The sequence below is a fragment of the Castor canadensis genome, chromosome 1, assembly GCF_047511655.1.
Source record: "Castor canadensis chromosome 1, mCasCan1.hap1v2, whole genome shotgun sequence".
In the NCBI taxonomy this organism is placed as follows: Eukaryota; Metazoa; Chordata; class Mammalia; order Rodentia; family Castoridae; genus Castor; species Castor canadensis.
Genome location: NC_133386.1, coordinates 52,340,316 through 52,361,537, shown reverse-complemented (window position 1 = coordinate 52,361,537; position 21,222 = coordinate 52,340,316). Strand labels below are relative to the sequence as shown.

General features: G+C 38.6%; 1 protein-coding gene across 3 annotated transcripts in view; it reads right to left on the bottom strand.

Annotated features, from left to right (window-relative positions):
• Window positions 1-21,222, bottom strand: part of Mettl24 (methyltransferase like 24) — a 143,446-nt gene that overhangs the window by 40,135 nt on the left and 82,089 nt on the right. The window contains exon 5 of one of the 3 annotated variants that reach the window (XM_074076941.1): window positions 254-414. The exons of the other annotated variants lie outside the window; for them this stretch is intronic. Coding sequence (XP_073933042.1) covers window positions 254-414 — 161 coding nt within the window. The remainder of the gene's footprint in view (window positions 1-253; window positions 415-21,222) is intronic. 3 annotated transcript variants of the gene reach the window in all.

The following is a 21,222-nucleotide window of genomic DNA, read 5'->3' as shown; positions in this document are numbered from 1 at the left end:
AGGCTAGTCTGAGCTACATAGGGAGTCCAGGTCAGTCTGGGTTATATAGGGAGACCCCTTTTCAGTTTAAAGGAGGGAAGAGAGAGAGTGAGAGAAATGGAGGGGGAGGGAGGGAGGAAGGAAGGAAAGAAGGAAGGCAGTACTACTAAAAAGGTGCATATTTGTAAATCATATATATTATGTGATCTTGCAAGGGTTATTACAGCAATACCATACACTGGGTGGCTCAAACAAAAGAAATTTGTTTCCTCACAGTTCTGAAGGCTGGAAGTCCAAGATCAAGGCGTCAGCAGGGTTACTTTCTCTTGAGGCCTCTTTCCTAGGCTTGCAATCAGCTACCTTGCCATATTGCCTTTCCTTTGTGTATGAACTCCTGGTGTCTATTCTTCTTCTTAAAAAGGCACCAGTCCTAGCCTGGTCCAAAAGAACAAAAATCGTATGTTCTCCCTCATATGTGGACATTAGATCAAGGGAAAACACAACAAGGGGATTGGACTTTGAGCACATGATAAAAGTGAGAGCACACAAGGGAGGGGTGAGGATAGGTAAGACACCTAAAAAATTAGCTAGCATTTGTTGCCCTTAACGCAGAGAAACTAAAGCAGATACCTTAAAAGCAACTGAGGCCAATAGGAAAAGGGGACCAGAAACTAGAGAAAAGGTGAGATCCAAAAGAATTAACCTAGATGGTAACACCCATGCACAGGAAATTAATGTGAGTCAACTCCCTGTACAGCTATCCTTATCTCAACCAGCAAAAACCCTTGTTCCTTCCTATTATTGCTTATACTCTCTCTTCAACAAAATTAGAGATAAGGGCAAAATAGTTTCTGCCTGGTATTGAGGGGGTGGAGGGGAGAGGGAGGGGGCGGAGTGGGTGGTAAGGGAGGGGGTGGGGGGAGGGGGGAGAAATGACCCAAGCCTTGTATACACATATGAATAATAAAACAATAAAAAAAAAGCACCAGTCCTATTGGATTAGAACCCCCTCCCTTAAGACCTCATTTCACCTTGTTACCTCATTAAAGGCCAAATATCATCACTGAGAGTTAAAGCTGCCACCCATGAATTCTGGAAGGGGCACATTTTAGTCCTTAACAGATAGAAAAACATGTATTTTTAGGGGCTGGCAGAGTGGTTCAAGTGATAGAATGCCTACCTAGCAAGTGTGAGGCTCTGTGTTCAAGCCCTACTACCACAAAAACATGTATTTTTGCAATCCTTTATTTAGAGGCAACCAAGAGTTGTAAAATACATCCCTATTTCTGTTCTGGCAATCTGCAGTAATGACCTGCAGTACAGTCTCCTCTGTAATGGCCAACTCTGCTTTGAGCCACCAAATTGGAAATGAGTCATAGAGCCTTTGGGAGATATTATTTTCCAAACATGATCATATCATTATTTCTCATCTCACATGCTTTTCTACAGTGTGCTCTTAACAGTCTCCTCATTGGGGCATGGGGTCAAGTTTCCCTCCCCAGGCTTGGCTTGATAGGCCTGCAACCTCTACAGTCATACAGGGTCCCACATGTAGAAGGGCTCTGCTGCTACTGTCCTGAAATCCTTAACTAGTTTTGAACAAAGGACCTCTTGTCTTCATTTTGGATTGGGGCCTACAAATTATATACCTGGTTACCTTCAATCTTGATGGGCTTAGGATTTATAGGCTTATGTCTTGCTGGTGTCCATGCTTGGGTCATAGAAGGTAACTGAACTGCTATTCTGCTCACTGATACACTTAGTTTTGGAAACCTGAGCTGCCATGCAAGGTATCTGACTGTCCTAGAGGTTGCCATGCTCTAAGAAAGTCCAAACTGGCCTTAGCAGAGAGACCCAAGTCAATACAAAGAGAAAGAGAAACCTGGGCAACCCCTAGCCATGTGAGACTCAGCCAGAACCATCCAGCAGAGCCCTTCCCAAACTCTCCCATGTTAACTATGAGAGCTAATAAGATAATCAATTGCTGTTGTGTTACAAGTTAATGTTTGGGGCTGATTCATTTATGTAGCAATAACTGGAATAGAAAACAAATACTATTTTTGCAAATCTTTTTAAAGTTAAAAGCTACTTGCATTGTGTCAAAAGCTGTATATTCCAATACCATTTTCTAGAAACTAATATATGTTTTTTAAATGTTTACTATGAAATAATAAATGGTAATTGTTTTTAAAGTTAAGAATATAAATAAGCAAAAAGACAAAGAATTAAAAAACCTATAATCCAGAGTTTAAAAAGTTTTTTCCTGAACTGACACACACAACACAGATTACAACATACAGGAGCATAACTGAGACATACATTTTATTAAATAAAGTTGGAATTATACTGTTTTCAAATCTACTTTTTTTTTGCTATGTTGGGAATCAAACTCAGAGCCTCACACATGTAAGGAAAATGTTCTGCTGCTGAGCTTCCACTTTAGTCTCAAACTGCTTTTTCATGTAGTAGACCGTGAATGTTTCCATGCCAATAAATTTTCATCTAAAATGTTTTCTCTTGGCACTTTTACAAGAATTTGTAGAGGTGATGAGGGGTTGAGGAGATGTGAACTGGGAGAGGTTCTGATCCCCACCCCAATTCAATGAAAGCACCTCCCCCTTCCATTTCTTCTCTATATTTTGAATCCCTAGAAAAATTCCATTTGGAAAAAGAACTTTTGTGGGTTATTTTTTTTAAGTTTGAAAACCTGCATCCACAGCTTTTTTTTTGACAGCTTTTATAGAGGTTTAACTTTCCCTTTCTGATAGACATTTAAGTTTTTTTTTTTCCAAATGGATGATGTTACAAATTAATATGCTCAACAAACTTGCAGCTGAGACTTTGAGTGTGTTCTATTATTTTCTTTGCATAAATCCCTAGAGGCAGAATAGCAGGCTCAAAGGATGGGGACAGTTAACTAGTTTAAATAATTTTACTAACATGTAGCCCCTTTCTGTTCCTGCACTTAAGACCTTGAGGGCCAGCCAGGTTGTGCTAAGGTTCAAAGCCCTGTGCAAATGTACTACACGTAGCTCCTCCCCGACACCTAGCTGGTTTGCTAGTTTTCATACTTGAAGCTAGGTTTCTTACCCTGAAGCTATGTCTCTCTCTTTCTCTCTCTAAGTGCTGCCAGAGCCAGAGATTAAGCCCAAGGCCTCATGCATGTAAGTCCCTGAGCTACACCCTAGCCCTACTCTAGAGCATTCTAAACCACTTGTACCTTTAGGTCTGAATGATATGCTGAGTTACACAAAAATTTGCATCCTCTATAAAGAAAGAGAAAACAAAACAAACCAATTTTAGCTAAATACATACTAAATTGTCTTTATGTAACTTGTTATTAAAGTCATTTTAATTAAAAAAAAGCTTCAACTTAATGTTCTTTATTACATCTTTAAAAGGATACAGATTGTTTTTCCATCAGGAAAATGCATATTTACAGCTTAAAGTTGGCTATTGCCATCAACTATAAAGATAATAATTATATCAATCAAAACCTGTGGCGAAGAGCTGAAGCTAGATGAGAAACATCAATGAAATGCCAATAGAAACCATGGAGCATATCAATCACCTAACCTAGAACAAGGAACTTTCCACACTGGCTCGACTTGACCTGTAAACACAGTTGCTTGCCTCAATATCACCTACCTGTATTTTTGGACGAGAATCATACAGTATAAGACATTTACAGATGTACTTCACATTTTATAAAAGACAGATTCATGAAAAGAAGTGTGTAAATTGAATTCTGTGATTAAGCACATATTTTTAAATTATTATTTACTTGACTCATCATTTAGTGATTTACAAATTTTTTTTAATTGAAACATCTACCTATCATCAAACAAATAAAGTCATATTTATTCTCTGGATTTATTACAGTTGGGGTCAACATACAACCATAATTTTAAAATTATTATATCAATACCTCTCCCTGCTTTTTAGTTTAATTAAGAAAAGTTCTTATTTAATGAAAAAGTAAATCTAAGCTTCTCTATATAACGTCTACTTAATGGAAGATATATCTGCATCTATAAAACTAGAAACTAAATGCTTTAGCAACAGGATTTGTAGAAAAATAAAACAAGTTAATCTACCTTAAATAAACAAAGAGGATTAAAAGTCTCTTTGAGAGCCTTAGAATTTAAACATACTAAATCAGTTTCAATTATCACTGTCAACTGGCAGAACATTTCTGTAATATTACAAAATTTCTGCTACCACTAGGGAAAAAGATGAAGTTTGCCCTGAACATTAAGAGAAGCATAAAGGGTCACTCTAAGCTAATCTAAGACAAATTCTGAACTAATAATAAAAGAAAATATTTTTTATGTAGTAATTGGCTCTCAGAAATGACCTCTGCAGGGAGCAACACTCTGCAAATGAATCTAACAGGAAATGAGAAAACATTTACAAGGACTTTCCCCCCCAGATAACCAGCTTAACCAAAGAATCCAACCTGAGGCTGCTGGGCAAGAATCTTCTGGGCTGAGTGAGGTTATGCAAAGAGTATCCCCTGACACCCCAGTCAGGCACAAGTAATGGATGAGCTGGTAACAAGAATTCAGAGCCAGGTACCTGAGGTTCCAGGAGGCAGAGATCAGGAGAATCACAGTTTTAAGCCAGCCCCAGGAAAATAGTTTGTGAGACCCTATCTCAACACAAAACAGGACTGCCAGAGTGGCTCAAGTGGTAGAGTGTCTGCCTAGCAAGTGTGAAGCCCTGAGTTCAAAAGGCAGTACTAAAAAAAAAAAAATTCAGCAGCTACCAGGACTTTTGGTGACACGAAAACACAAAGAACCAAGAGCAAAAATTTAAGTAAAGATTGTGGTAGTATAAACCACTTAAATAGAATTATAATAAACAATGAGACTGAAGCAATGATAAGAAGTTTCCCAACAAAGAAAAGTCCAGGACCCAATGAATTCACTGCTGAATTGTACCACACTTTTAAAGAAGAATTAACACCAATACTCCCCAAATTACTGCAGGAATGAGAATGAGAAGGAACACAACCAAACTGTGAAGTCAGTATTATACTAATTCCAGAACTGGAAAAGAGCACAACCAAAAAAAGAGAATCATAGACCATTCTTTTTAATGAACACAGATGCAAAAATTATCAATAAAATATTTAAAAACTGAATTCAATAACACATTAAAAAGATCACACACCATGATTAATGTACTACAGAATCAAGGACAAAAATCACATGATCATATCAATTGATGTAGAAAAAGCCTTTGACAAAATTCAACATCCTTTCATAATAAAAGCTCTGAAGAAACTAGGAGTAGAAGGAACATACCGCAACATAATAAAAGCTATCTCTGGCAAATCTATAGCCAACATTTTACCAAATGAAAAACTGAAAAACATTTTCTCTAAAGTGAGGAATGAGACAAGGATGGTTACTCTAACCACTCTTATTCAATATAGTACTGTAAATCCTAGCCAGAGCAATAAGGCAAGAGAAAGAAATAAAAGGGATTCAAATAGGGAAAGAAGAAGTCAAAATATCCCTATTTGTAGATGTTATGATTCTACACTGAAAAGACCCTAAAGACTCCTCTACAAAACTCCTAGATCTGATAAACACTTTAGCAATGTAGCAGGATATAAAATCAATACATGACAACCAATGTCTTTTTTATATACCAACAATGAACAGGCTGAGAAAGAAATCAGGAAAGCGATACCACTCATGATAGTCTTAAAAAACAACAAACTTATGTATAAACTTAACCAAGAAGGTAAAAGACCTCTACAAGGAAAACTATAAAACCTTGAAGAACAAAATCAAAGAAGACACCATAAAAATAGAAAGACCTCCCATGTTCATGGATTGGCAAAATATCATGAAAATGAGCTACCAAAAGCAATCTACAAAGCCAATGCAATGCCCATCGAAATCCCAATTTCATTCTTTGAAGAAACAGAAAAATCAATCCTAAAATTTATATAGAAGAATAAAAGACCCCAAATATCAAAAGCAATCCTGAGCAGAAAGAGCAATGCTAGAGGTATCAAATACCAGACTTCAAATTATACTACAAAACCATGGTAATTAAAACATTATGGTACTGGCACAAAAACAGACATGAAGTCCAATGGAATAGAATAGATCCAGAAATAAAACCACACAACTACAGCCATCTGATCTTTGACAAAAGAAACAAAGACATACATTGGAGAAAAGACAGTCTCTTCAACAAATGGTACTGGGAAACTGATTATCTATATGCAGAAGACTGACACTAGACTGCTATCTCTCACCCTGTACAAAAACAAACCCTAAATAGATAAAAGATCCTAATGTAAGACATAAAACACTGAAATTACTACAGGAAAAAAAATATGGAAAACTTGGGAAGATACAGGCATCGGTAACTTTTTTTCTGAATAGGACTCTAATTGCTCAGGAAATAAGAGCAAGGATTGACAAATGGGATTACATCAGATTAAAAGTTTCTATACATCAAAAGATACAGTTACCAGAATCAAGAGACAACCCACAGAATGGGAGAAAAATCTTTGGCAGCTATTCAACAGATCAGGGATTAATATTTAGAATATACAAAGAGCTAAAAAAAAAAAAACCAGAAAAACAAGTAATAATTCAATTAATAAATAGGCAAATGAATTGAATAGACAGTTCTCAGAAGAAATACAAATGGTGAACAATTCATGAAGAAGTGTTCAATATCCTTTGCCATAAAGAAAATCCAAATCAAAACTACACTGAGATTCCCTCTCACCCCCATCAGATTGCCATAGTCAAGAAAACAAATAACAGCAAATGCTGGTAAGGACACAGGCATAAAGGAACATCCTACACTCTTGATGGCATAAAGGAACATCCTACACTCTTGGTGGAACATCCTACACTCTTGGTGGTTTTCATAGTGCAACCACTATGAAAAACAGCATGGAGGTTCGCCTACCTTATTACCACTCTTGGCCATATATCCAAAGGAGTGTAATCAATATACAAGAGAGATATTTGCACACTCAGGTTTATTGCAACACTGTTCACAATAGCCAAACTGCTGTGGAATCAGCCAAGGTGCCCAACAAGCAAGGAATGAATAAAAATATATGACATATGTATATCATATGTTTGCATATATACATATATACATACCATGGGATATTACTCAGTCATAAAGAAATATGAAATGATGTCATTTGCAGGAAAATACATGGAACTGGAGACCATCATGCTGAATGAGATAAGCCAAGCTCAAAAGGTCAAATATCATATGTTCCAGCTCATTTGTGGAAACTAGACCTAAAATAATGATGGTAATAAGAATAAGCAATAATAATAGGACATGAATGTGTATGGGGGACCATTTGGGGAGAATCAATGGGAAGGGTAAGGAAAGGATAGTGAGATGTGAAGAGGATCAGAGTGCACTACACACACGTATGAAGACAGCATAATGAAACACATCAAACGCTGTTTGAAAGGGGGGGAAGAGAAAAAGGGGGAATGGAAACATAATGGAGGGGTGAATTTATTCAAGGCACACTGTATGCATGTATGGAATTATCACAATGAAATCCCCTTGTACTATTAATGTATGATAAATCAAAAAATAAAAAATACATTTAAAAAAGGAAGAAAAATAGCTTAAACTGTCCAAAAAAAAAGAGGAGATTGTGGTTGTAGCTAAGGACCTAACCAAAGGCAGTCAGGCAGAAAAGCAGTGGCAGGACCAAGGACAGGACCAGGCAGCTACTTTTATGTTTTTCTATCTCACCTCCTTAAGCAGTTGAAAACCACAAGTCTGTCTCTGACCTTAAGCCAGTGCCTTAAAGCTAAATCACCTGGTTAATTTATTTTCCTGCTTTATAGTATCTACACAAACATTTAAAAGTATTTCTGGAAAGAGATGGCACTTAAAAATTTACATCTAGAGAAGTGAACTTATGTAGTCTTAAAGGAAATGAGAGAAAATATTTACAAAGTCTTCTGGGCCACATACCCAGTTTGACCAAAAAATCCAATTTGAGACTAAATGAATAGATATATAAACAAAGAAATAATCAAATCAACACCAAAATAAAATGTTCTTCTGAAAGACATGCTTTAGAGGTTCATTCAATAGGAGACTCTTCACTTTTGGAAGGTGGGTCTGGGTCAATCCCAGAGTGTGCTGGGCCAGTAATGTGACTTAGAGCACACAAAAAGCATGGCCCAAATGCAAAAAGCTAGTAGTAATTTAGAAGGACACAAACAAACTCATTTGGTTATTTAGATTGTTTTTATAAAAAGAAATTCTGAAATCTAAGTGAGAAGAAATATTGCCCTTTGTATGAAAATGACAAAAGGATCAGGTTGAGAGTAAGAAGCCAGAAATGAGAAAAGATGAGGATTAAGAAGTCTCAGGTGAGTGTGTGCACATGTGTGTGCATACATACACGTATATACACACACAAACACACACACACACTAAAGAATACTTCTTAGAAAAAACATGTAACAAGTAATTTTCACTACTACATCTCCAAACTTTGAATGTACTCTTCCAGGTGTACAAGGCTGAATCCCAGTGCTACAGTCAATGTCATCACAATTCACATGAGGCTAGGATTACTTTGAAGCCCTCCATTTCTGGACCCTGTACAGACTTCATGAGAAGTGGATAGCATGGTTCTCACTCATTTGCTGACATGCTATTTTCCTCATGCAGACTACAAGTTCCTTCATGACAGGGATCTAACTCTTCTTTGAGCATCAACTTCCTATCAGAGTTCCTGGCCTGCAGTGGATATCACACTCCATGACACAACACACTCTGTCCATTCTGCCTCCATGACTTCTTAACCCAACTCCTCCCTTCATCCTCCACCTCCACCCCTGGGGCCATCTTGCTTCAGACTTCAGAGACTGAAAGGAGCAATAAGACTTCCTCTACAGCCTCAGCTTGAAGTAAATGCACAGTCTCGGATGTAATCATATTGATCACTGGTTTCCTGGACTTCTCAGTCATATGAGTCAGACACCTGAACCCTTGCTCCAACAAACTATCTTCTGATGCAGATCGCATCTTTACTGTGTTTTGCAACCTAGTCCCGAAATCCTGGACGGAGGAGATCCTCCTGCCTTCATGTGGAGATGGAACTTCAGGAACCTGTCTTATTTGCAGACAATTATCTAAGAAAGAACTTATAAATAAGTTCTAACAAGACTTAGAAATATATATGAGTTGGTTTTCTCTTATGGAATATTCCACTGGCATCAAACTATAAAGTTCCCATCTCAAATATTTTCTAATTAAATGATATCAACATTGGAATGAGGAAATAAATGGCTTCAGTACCTAATTCTCCAAATAGCACTCAGTTTTTGGTTTTGCTGTGTATGTTTAAGGCGTGCTACTCAGCTATGCTGTTCCATATGGTAGTCACTTGCTAAAAGTGCCATTTAAATTAATTACATTAAATTACAGGCCTTCCACCACATTTCAAATGCTCAGTAGCTAAATGTGACAAGTGGCCATGGTAGCTGGGTAGTGCAGCTGTAGGACATCTCCATTTTCACACAAAGGTCCACTGGACAGTGCTGCTGCTCATAGTATAATATGCAATGTAATCACCTGGAGGGCTTGGGACAACAGTTTCTGATTCTGTAGCTACGGAGTGGGTCTGAGTATTTGTATTTCTAATAGGATCACAACTGATGGTGATACTGCTGGTCCAAGGACCACACTTTGAAAATCGTTGACCTTGGCTCAGGACACTAGCTGAGCTGCTCACAGAGTGTGTGCCAAGGCTCCTGCTTTCATCAGGAGCTACAGGAAGTGTCTACATGTTGGTGATCTTTGGCCTTAGAAGTCTACGGTGGTTTTCTAAGCAACTGCTTTCTTAATTATGGTACCATTAGGTCAGAGTTTCCTAAACACATGACCAGAATTTCAGAGAGAGTTGTATTCTCTGGAACTGTGTATAAAAAAAAAATGTATGTTTGTGTACATGAACAGGTTTCTAAGAACAGTGTGGTGACTGAGGGCCTTGGATCTGGGGCAGATTGGCCCACCAAAAGTTGTTTATCCGCTCAGTGACTCAGAGGAAAACAACAGAACCCATCCCATAGGCCATTCTAAGGCTAAACAAAAAATGCTTGCAAAGAACCACACACGTGCATGCAAGTATTTGGCACAGCGTAAGGGCTCTGTCACTTTCAGCTGTTATCTTTACCAGCTCTCCATGTAGTCTATAATCCAAAGAGTATTAAGAGTGTCTGGTTTAAGATAACATCAAGATGTGCTTTCTGTGCATCACAGCACCTATATTTTGGGAGATGGCTCAGAGGCAAAATTAAAATTTGGTACAGGAATTATACAGAGGCATTTCAAACATGATAGCCAAGAGCCATCTATATACAGCAGTATGGCAGGTGAAATTAAAAACAGTTTCTTCAAATATGCTTTCATCGGATGACAGGAAAAAGAGGTACAGTCCTTGGGCCTTAAACTGGATTACAAGCTTCTTAAACACTGATAACTTATTTTTGAATTTTCAGCCTCCAGCACCGTGCCAGGCACTTGGAAGGAACTCAAAAATATTTGATGGATGAGTGAATGGAGTGCATGGAGAAACAGATAGAGGGGTAGACAGAGGAGTGGATAATGGGTACATAGGTGGGTAGCTAAATGGACCTTTTGGATTTGGGTTATAGAAGATTAGAGTCAGTAGGGTTCTTATGAGCATCTGGTTCAAAATCCTTATCTTACAGATAAGGCCAAATTATATGCTTAAAACCACAAAATATTTACTTAGTGATAGAGATCCACATTGCAAATATCACTTTCATGTTCTGAGTCTGAGAGAGAGAGAGAGAGAGAGAGAGAGAGAGAGAAAGAGAGAGAGAGAGAGAGAGAGAGACAGAGACAGAAAAATGCAGCTTTGAGATAAATCTACAACTCCATGGGACTTAAGGACTACTCAGGTGGTCACCTTAAGGATGGCTGTAGTTTTAAAAGAAGCATATTTCCTTTCTTCTCCTGGTATCCTTCTCTGCCAAGAATCTCTGCTCCAGAAGCACACAGAAAGCAGTCTGGTGTTTTCCAAATTTATTTCTGCTGGATACCAGTTTGTATATTAATACAAATTCAGATCTCCTAAAATGCACTAAGAAATGCTTTTTATAAAATGGGGTAAATAACAAAATACTCTCTTGCTTAGTTTAAAGGCAAATACAGCATAGCAGAAGTGCCTACACATCCATGTTCTTCCTTCTTCCTCAATAACAAAATCTTCATTTCTAGCTGACCATATGCTTCCAAGGTAAAAGATTATTTTTTAATCTCTCCATAGTTTTGTGGCCATGTAGCCAAAATTTGCTCAATAAAACAGAAATAAAAGTGTCATGTAGGTGCTGGCAGAGTGGCTTAAGTGATAAGAGCGCCTGCCTAGCAAGTGTGAGGCCCTGAGTTCAAACCCTAGTTCTGCCAAAACATAAATATAGAAAAAGAAAACAAAAAGTGTCACATAGGACTTCCAAGGAATTCCTTCGAAAAGACTTCGTGCTTCTTTCATCTCATTGCCTAGAGGGACATTATCATGGCTGCAGCTCCAGTAAAAATACTAAACCAAGAGGAAAAGGGTACATTAGGCAAAAAGGAGGGGAGAACGAGATGGAGGTTGGGTCTTTGATGACCATGAGTCTCCATATAAGATTTCTACTACCTACCTCTGGACATCGTTCAGGTAAGAGGAAGAAAAATTTTCTATTGTTTAAGCCAGTAATTTTTTTCAAATGAAACTCAATCTAATCCTATATATATTCAACACATGCTATTTACTATTCTTGCCTACTTATTAAGAGTGGTGTCCCTATGGAAAAAGTTACTCAGAGTTGAAATCTCCTGTAAGGAAGTGGTGAGTGGCGGTGCAAGAGAACAACAATCACTGTCTGTTGAAAGTTACAGGTCCCTACCTGTTATGGTTTGGATATGAAGTGTCTCCCAAAAAACTCATGTGCTGAAGGCTTGGACCACAGCTGATGACACTCTTGAGAGGTGATTATATCATGAGGGCATTAACTTCATCAATGGATTAACCTATGCACAAGTTGGTAGCTGAATGTTCTATTAGGCGGTAGGGCCTAGTTGGAGAAAGTAGGTCACTGGGTTGTGCTATTGGGGAGTACATCACGTCCCTATCCTCTCTGTCTCTCTGTCTGCCTCTGCCTCTCCTCTTCCTGGCTGCCACACGGCAAACATCTTTGCTTTACCATACGTTCCGTGTCATGAATTTGTGCCTCACATTAGCCCAGACACCAGGGAACCAAAGAACCATGGACTGAAACTTCTGAAACTGTGAGCCAAAATAAATCTTTTCTCCTAAGATTTCTTTCCTCAGGTATTTTTTTCACAGCAACAAAAAGTAATTAGCATAGAAAATAGGTGTCAAGACATGGAGTTACTGCTAAGAGGACTCCTGAACATGTGGTTCAGAAGCCTTTGAAACTGGCTTGAGGGATGAATTTGGAAATGTTTGGAGAAGCAGCCTAGAAAAATCTTACCATGCTGTAGGCAGAGGTTAATCGGTGAGTTTGGTGGGAGATCAGAAGACCAAAATGCCACCAGGAATGAGGCAAAGATTGTGTACATGAGATTTCAGATGGAAGTGAGGTCTCTATTGGGAATTGAACTACAGACCGTTCATGTTACCTTCTAGCAAAGAACTTGTCTACATTTTGTCCATGCCCATGGGGGAGGCTGAGTTTAAAGGTGTCAGACTAATTAATCTAGTAGAGGAAATGTCTAAGCAGCTGAGCATTCAAGCTGTGGCATGGGTATTGCTAGCTGCTTTCAGTCACGGGTATTGCTAGCTGCTTTCAGTCACATTTACAGTGAGAACTGGGAGCAAAAAACAAAGTAGAGGATTTGAAAAACTTGTATTTGGGCCAGAAAAGGAACACTTTAAACTGGGGACCAAGGAAGATATGGTTCCTGAAGAGATTATCACCATTTAAAAAGAGGCCAACTACTTTGCACTGGGATAAGAAAGATGCCTTTTGGGCATTTCAGTAATTGGTGGGCTCAAGGGTGTGAAGGTATAAACTCATTGGAGAAAGACTTTGATTTGAGAAGAGGGCTCCAGGACACAATACTGCCACAGGGCTACCTAGGCAAGTATCTCCCCATGTTCAACCATCCAGGTCCTCAGAGGCCACTGAAGTCATGGTCCAAGTGGCTCCTACTATTGCTCAAGTGGTAGCAGACCCTGGCATCCTCCATACGACTCTCATCTTGTGAGCAGGCAGAATGCACGAGTTGTGGAGTTACATAGACTTCTACCCAGATTTCCAAGGCAAAGAGGACAAGCAATATAGGTGGCAGTCAGTATCCCTGCAGCAGCCCTTAGGATAGTGATGTGTGAAGCTATCAAAGTTGAACCCTAAGCTGCAATGGAGACCCCAGGAAGTTAGAGATGCCAGGAATGTGGAACATCTGAGGAAAGCTGCAAGCAGTGAGCAGAGGCAGCCCAAGAGAGAGGCCGTGAGGGCTGTATCCAGCAAGGCCATAGGGGCTGTGTTGCCCAAGCCTTTTGGTACCCGTATTCTGCTACCATGTGCTCTGGATGCCAGACATGGAGCTATCGGATTTATTGTTTGCCATGCCGGATTTCATTTTGCTTTAGTCAGATTGCTTATTGTTACTTTTCTATTCCTCCCTTTTGGAATGGAATGTGTAGGAACAGAATGCTATGATTTAGATAAACAGTGTTCCCCAAATGGCTCATGTGGTAAAGGTTTGGTCCCCACCGGTGGTGCTATTGAGAGATGACTAGATCATGAGGATGCTAACTTCATCAATAGACTAACCCACTGATAAGTTTATAGCCCAGTGGGCTATTAGATGGTAGCACCTAAGTTGGAGAAAGTGGGCCACTGGGAGTGTCCCTTTGAAGGGTATATCTTGCCCTCAGATTCTTCTACTCTCACTCTTTCAGCTTCCTGGCTGCCAGGAGGTGAGTAGCTTTTCTCTGCCATGCCCTCCCACCATGATGTTTCTGCCTTGCCACAGGCCTAAAGGCAATAGAGTCAACCAACATAGACTGAAACTATGAGCCAAAGTAAATGTTTCTTCCCTTAAGCTGATTTTCTCAGATATTTTGTTATTATAATGGCTGAAGGAGATTTCATACACAAAAAAGATCAGTTCCTGACTATCACATACACATTTCCTCCATGTAAACAAATGTGTTAGGTACCCAGATATGGATTAAATCTAAAAACCTCATCTTAGTAAAAAAATTTACATAATGACTTGCAGAAATAGCCAATGACAAAGCTAATAGCTAATGAGACTGAAGCACTTGCCACATGTCCAGCCAAACAGCTTGCTAAGCACTCCACCTGGAAATGCCTCAGTTAATCCTCAAAAAAGCAAGTGAAACAGGTATTTTTGTCATCTGCATGTTATAGATGAGGAAACTGAGTCCTAGAAAAATCACACAGCTTGTAAGAGATGAGATCAAGACCAATTCCAACCAGTTTGCAGAGAAACCTGAGATTCAAAGAGCTAAACAATCAACCAAAGTGACACAGCAATGAAGTGACAGAGTCAGGATTCCCATGGAGTTGAACTTTAAGACAGGCTTTCTTCTGCCCTTATAATACTGAAGGACCCAAGCACACAATACTACATTGTTGAGGGTTTCTGGCTTTTCAGTTCCTTTTGCAAAAAAATGATAAAAAGAAAAGCAAATGTGTACTATTTATCAATCTAACAAGATCTCTTGAGCTTCTAACATGCATGGTCCACTTGCTGCCATCCCTGGGAGCAAAAGGCAGCAATCAGGCCTGGCTTAGACAAGGCACACGCATGTTTGCACACTGTAATTTATTTTATCATTGGAACTAGTGTTTCCTAACCTCCTTGCTCCTTGTACATTTTCTAGAATAATGACATTGTCATTCATTTTAATTTCATAGACCAAATGACATAATTTGGGGCTTGGGCATTTTCTTTGTCACTTCATGTCTTATAACATTCCATATAAATTTATATAATTAAACAATAATAAAGATACCATAGAAGCTAGAATAACTACCACAAAGTCCCTGTTCCTGGCACAGAAGATATCTTCCCACTAGTCCATCCTCCTCCACAACAAAATAATAGGTAATATTATTCTCTTCAAATCGTAAATTCAAGTTCAGGTCTAATTGCAAGGGGCCAGCCAACAGAAATGTGTTGAACTGTCAAGAAGAAAAAGTTACTTGAGACCTACCATACCAAGAAACCATCAGGCACCAAGCACCCCAACCCCACCCCAGGCCTCTCCATTTCCTAGAAAGGGACAATTTGGGAAACTATGTTTGTTTATGTTTATGAGACATGGCAATTATTAGAAGTTAGGAAAATATGATAGGGCAAGGGAAGAAGAAAAAATTACCCAATCTCGCTGTCCCAACAAGAAATGACTGGTACTTCTTGCAGTATTTTGGCTATATTTTTGCAGCTTTTTTTTTTTTTTTATATTATTGTTGTATGGGGGTACATTGTGACATTTACAAAAGTGCTTACAATGTATCTTAGTCAAATTCATCCTATTCTTGCAGTATTTTATCCACAACCAGGAAGACAGGATGACTGCCTGACAGTGAAAGTGCAAGAATACTTTTACTACTTTGTGTTTTATGTGAACCAACTTGTAGGAGGTTGGGCAAACACTTATCCTTTTGAAAATGATCCAGAAACATACTCTTCTAGCTGAATCAAAGAGATCAATATATATAATGGATTTTTTTAAAGTGTGTGTGTTGGCTCAGATCAGAGAGAGCGGTTGTCCGGGTTGTCAGCCAAGGTTTCCATCATCTTTCTTGATTTCCGTAGTGGTGGTGATACTGTAATCTTTTTAATTGAAGTTCCCAGGATTCGCTATCCTCTTGCTCATCCTCCTTCTTTAGAAGAATTGCTGATGCTTGAAGGCTTCACTCATGAGGTAATGCAGTGTTGTTTGAAGCTGGAGGAGGAATTTTCCAAAGGGCATTTGAAGGCAGCTTCCCCAAGGTGTGGCCATGAATACCTTCTGTAAGAGTGGGGGATCGCAGACAGGCATTTTTCAGGCAACAAGGAGAGCTCTGAATCACGTTAAATAGAAGGAGAATTATCACAGCCTAATTGCTTCTTCTCTGGATAACATAGTAACATTCGAAGTTTCCAGGATTCTCTATCCTCTTCTTCATCTTCCTTCTTTGGAAGAATTGCTGATCCCCCGAGAGCCAAGTTTCTTAGAAGACATTGTACTTAGCAAGTTTAAGTTACTCTAAGTTCAAGTTACCAATGATTCTCACACGAGTATTTTCCATAAACGTCACTAAGGAGACAGATGTATCCTAATTCTCGTTTTCTCTTGGATCTTCTGAACTGCAGTTGCCAAATTTAGTAAATTACCTTCACTAATTGGGTGTTTGACTACTGCATTCCTGATATTTTCAGTTAAGAGCATATTTTCATATGTTGTTTCCAAAAAACTGAATGTGATGAACTGTCTTGATTTTTAGCTTCTTGATCTATGTGCTGTAAGTTTTCACCAGGTACACATTTGAACCTGAAAAAATGCAGTTCACAGGGAAGGAGCAACCAAAGAATGTTCATAGCCCACATAAAACCTATGTAGGTGCCGGGCATGGTAGAACATGTCTACTCCCAGCACTTGGGAAGCTGAAGCAGGAGCGCTGCAAGTTCGAGGCTAGCCTGAGCTGCATAGTGAGCTCCAAGACTACATGGAATGTTTAATGAGACCCTGATTTTAAAAATCAAACAAATAAAAACCTGTATAGCCTACACTGCAAAGAAAAATCAATTCTCAACTATCTATGGAGTGATTTCTAAAGCCACATTCAAAAGCAGTTGTAAGTGCACAGTTCATCGCTAACTATCAAATGTTTATTTGGTGTAATCTACAATTTGTATTAATGGGATCCCTGAAGGAGAATAAGAAATTGCTGATAGCACAAAGGGAGCTTTCTTTGTTTCTCAGGACTGTAACATATTTCTGTTTTCTTTACATACAAAAAAAGAAACAAGTTTTGTTTATAGCAAACTCCAAGGAATTTTTAATGTTTTAGGAAAGAATATTTCTTTTGAAAATGAATTATTAAGTAGAACTTTAAACATTTTGTGCTGTAGCTTTAATTTTATGCAGTGGGATTTGCTTTTTCTTTTCCAAAAATAAACTTGTTATTATAAAAGTTGGTTATAAAAATATAACTAAGAGAAAAATGTCATGTTTGCCCAAATCTTAAGTTTTGGTACCTGTTGATAGATGTGATGGCTATTGCTGAAATGCCAGGCCTGACTAATGTCACCTTCTTCAACACTGACTGTGATCAATCTTTTTAAATGCTTTCTTTGCCCAATGTTTTTAATGAAGTTTGTCTACTCTCTCAAGAGATCTTAACCTTGAATTGAACCATCTTCACCATGTTTCTAGGATTCATCTCATTTTAAAACTAATTATTTAAGTCCCTTGCTTCAAGTCTCTGCTGGGTCCTTGAAGCTACCTAATGAAATCCAAACTCCTGTCCAGGGCTCACAACTTCCTCCCCTGTGCAGGGAAAGCATACCATAACACTCTGCAGTGGGCACTTCCATAGCTTCTGCTGAAATGCAAGAAAGCAAACTATGTGTCTCCTTTCCTCCTTCCTTCTGCATTGTTCTCCCACTTCCTGTGGCTCTACAGGGCTCGTCATCAGAGACCCTCTGGATGGCCAAAATTTCTTATTGTAGCACATACACCAAGCCATAGATAAAAGTTTCTCCTTCTCCACTTTGGCCAATTTCCATTTCCTTTGCCAAGTATCAGAAGACACCTACGTGAGAAATCAATTAGATTACATGATTTAAATAATTGATATCCAGGCAAGAAAAAGCTCATTCTCCCAGAAAAGAATGTCTTTTTCAAATATTACTGACTAACACAAATGAATCTAGCTAGTAGAATATACTGAAGAGATCTGGGAAGCCTTCTAGAAGTCCTGGGATTCTCTGGATCACAAGATACCAGCCCCAACATGGTAAAGAGATTGTGTCAGCAACAAGAAACCACACTTTGGAAAGACTGTCAACACCCAAGCCATCAGTAGGGATTTCCCTGTGGGCCTTCTTTGGGAGACCAATGCTCTGAAGATTACAATTCCTCAGTGTATATATTGCCAAAGTGCTGGGAGAAAAAAAATCACTAAAAGACAAACAGAATTAGAGCAAGAAGAATGGACAAAAGGTCAAGAGAAGGGAGGCAGATGAGAAAGGATGAAAATACTGGGGAACCACATAGAAGATTCCACACACAAATAGATGACACTTGACACTCATGCAAAAAAGCCTACTGAAAAAATCAGAAATGCACCCACTCCAACATTTTTTCTATTAAAATGTTTTTCATCTGATGCTGAGTGCCCCATACCACATTAGCTGAAAAGATGGGGAGAAAAAATTCACAAAAGATTGAGTGGGTCAGAAAATTCCAAGCACTTTTCTTCATGAAATTATAAAAGCCTAGCAAATGGTTGGAAATGTCTGGGCTTTACCCTCACTTCTCATGGTATTAGTTTCTATCCTCAATTTGATCTTATTTCCAGGGTGACCATTTCTCTAATAGCCACACGTGCTGAGATCAAAGGATGGAGAGGCTTTTTACACACAAGACTAACCAGAAGGAAGAGTTGGAAAGAGCTTCATTATATAGAAGAATAATTTCAAGAAATAAGAACCATTTTCAGAGGAAGCTGAAATCAAAAATAGTAGCAACCTTCAACTTTATTTGAGGAGTTTGAGGGGTGTTACACCCCGCCATGTGGTTGCCTAGGGAACAGGATTCATTTATCCTTTGCTGTCCAACAATTTCTTGGAAATTGCTATCCTGTATTATATCTATGGCTGTTAAATCCACTCTAAATGGAAAAGCTCTTCAAAAAATGCAGTTTAAGTTATAGTAAGGAAATCTTTCTCAGGAAGATGTTATAGAAAGCTGAAACTCCTTTAATAGCTTTCGGCTGTCCCAATAAATTAGCATTCTTCTACTTGGATATGAGATTTTCTTGTCCATAATATCTTATTCTTTCTTTGAATTCCTGAATGGGGAATCATCTTATAAGTAAATGAATTTGTCTTTATTAAAAACACTTATGTCAAAAATATGAATAAAAATGTTCTATTCTGAATTAAATCATGCAAAATTATTCCAAATTTCCTCCAAACATTTAAGAAAGGATGTTACTGATTACAGAATGCATATGAAGCAAAAAGAATGCTACTTGACTTTCTTCCCATGATAACTTGTCTTCTACTTTTGCCTGTGATAAGCCCCAACCATGAGAGAGAAAAATTTGGGTAACTATCAAGGAAGTGCCATCAATGATATCAGTATGCAGCGGGGTGGGGGGGGGGTTGGACAGTTGGGGGTGCTATTTAAAAACAATACTGCTGGCCAGATTTCTATCCTTTTAACTTCTCTCAGGCCGAGGGAGTTCTTTCATGGGCATGCTGAGCCTTTCATGTCTGCTTCCCTGTGTTAATTGAGCTAGGGCACCCTGAGAATTAGCTCCCCAGCAGGTGGAACATTCCTTCTGTTAATACCTCTTTTTTAATGTTTTTGGCTTCCCTACACCTTATCATTTTTTTAATAGGGAAGCTAGAAAGTGCTAAACTTTATCTCTGTACTTTCCTTTTTGAAACAGCTTGTGATAAAATTTAGATTGGGAGAAGAAACTGAGACCAGAAACTAAAGAGGGAGTAATAGGTGATTTGGTGAGTTTAATGTTCTGTGAAATTTTTAGAGCTTCGCTCTACTATGCAGAAGAGCAGAGACTTTGTACCTCAAGTACATGTCTTCTGGTATAATGTCTAAATCTCAACTGGAATGGAACCATAAGAGGAAAATTCCTATTCATCATAAAACACTGTCTGGGTACTCTGAGACTTAAAATATGTCAAAATAATTTTTTCTACAAGCCAATTTCAAGGGAATTAAATCATAAAATGACATATTCATATAAGAAATGTTAATTTTAAAAAGCGAAAATAGCCGACCATAGTGACAAATACCTATAATTCCAGCTACTTAGAAAGAGTAGTCAGGAGGATTGAGAGTTCAAAGCCAGCCTGGATCACATAGTGAGACCTTGTCTCATACACACACACACACACACACACACACACACACAAAGCGGGGGTAAACTTGCTCAAGGTACACTGAACGCATGTATGGAATTATCACAATGAAATCCCCTTGTACTATCAATGTGTGATAATTCAAAAGCAAAACTTTAAACGTTTTTAAAAAGAAAATGGAAAAAGGAAGGAAGAAAGAAAGGGAGAGAAAGAGGAAAGGAGGCAGGAAGGAGAGAGGGAGGCCTGCAGGAAAGGTCCTGAGATGGGCCCATATTCAGTTCTGTCTTGCATAGCTAATTACTGACCATCAGAATGCAGTTCAGAATGAGTGCTCAGGACTGCTGAACACCTCACTTTATGTCATTCATGAGAGCCTATCAGTGACTGTTTTAGCCTCCTGCAAATGCAGGATGAAGGTGTTTGAACACAGAAGTGGATTAATGGAGAAAACAAAGTTACTCTATATAATCTTACCAATTTTCAGTTTCAAATTGGCAACGTGCATCTGTCATATTTAAGAAAATTCAACTGTACATAAGATGAGAAAGTGAATGAACATGCAAAATTCACAACACGTAGTAAGTATTAGATAAATGGGTGACATATGAGACATACTAGGTATAAATAAAATAAGTAGTGACAAGCATAAAAAGGGATAGAAATGCTGATTAAATGCTGCAGTGGTTACTAAACATTAGAAATACATGAGGCATATGAGTCACTCATTCATGAGATCATCAATTGCTACTCATTGGTGACACCTATTCTAGCCCCACAGATATTCTGCCAGATAAAATTCATAGCAGTTCCTAGGCAAATTGGCCAGAAGCACTTGTCCCTGCATCTCTCCAATTGAGCCTCTTTACTCTAAACCTTAATTCTGGTCCTCACAGCCCCACCATCAGGTGGGAATACTGAGAGAGAGGGCAGTGAGAAGAAAAAGCAGAGGGAGAGAGAGACACCAGCTCATCAGGATTCATTCAGTGTCCTGTTCCTCCCTGTACCCCCTCCCTTTACTTGCCACTGTGTGTCTTTGATTCAATAAACCAGGCTATTCAAGCATCTCAATCTTGCTCCATAACCTCAGAGAACCATAGCGTACCT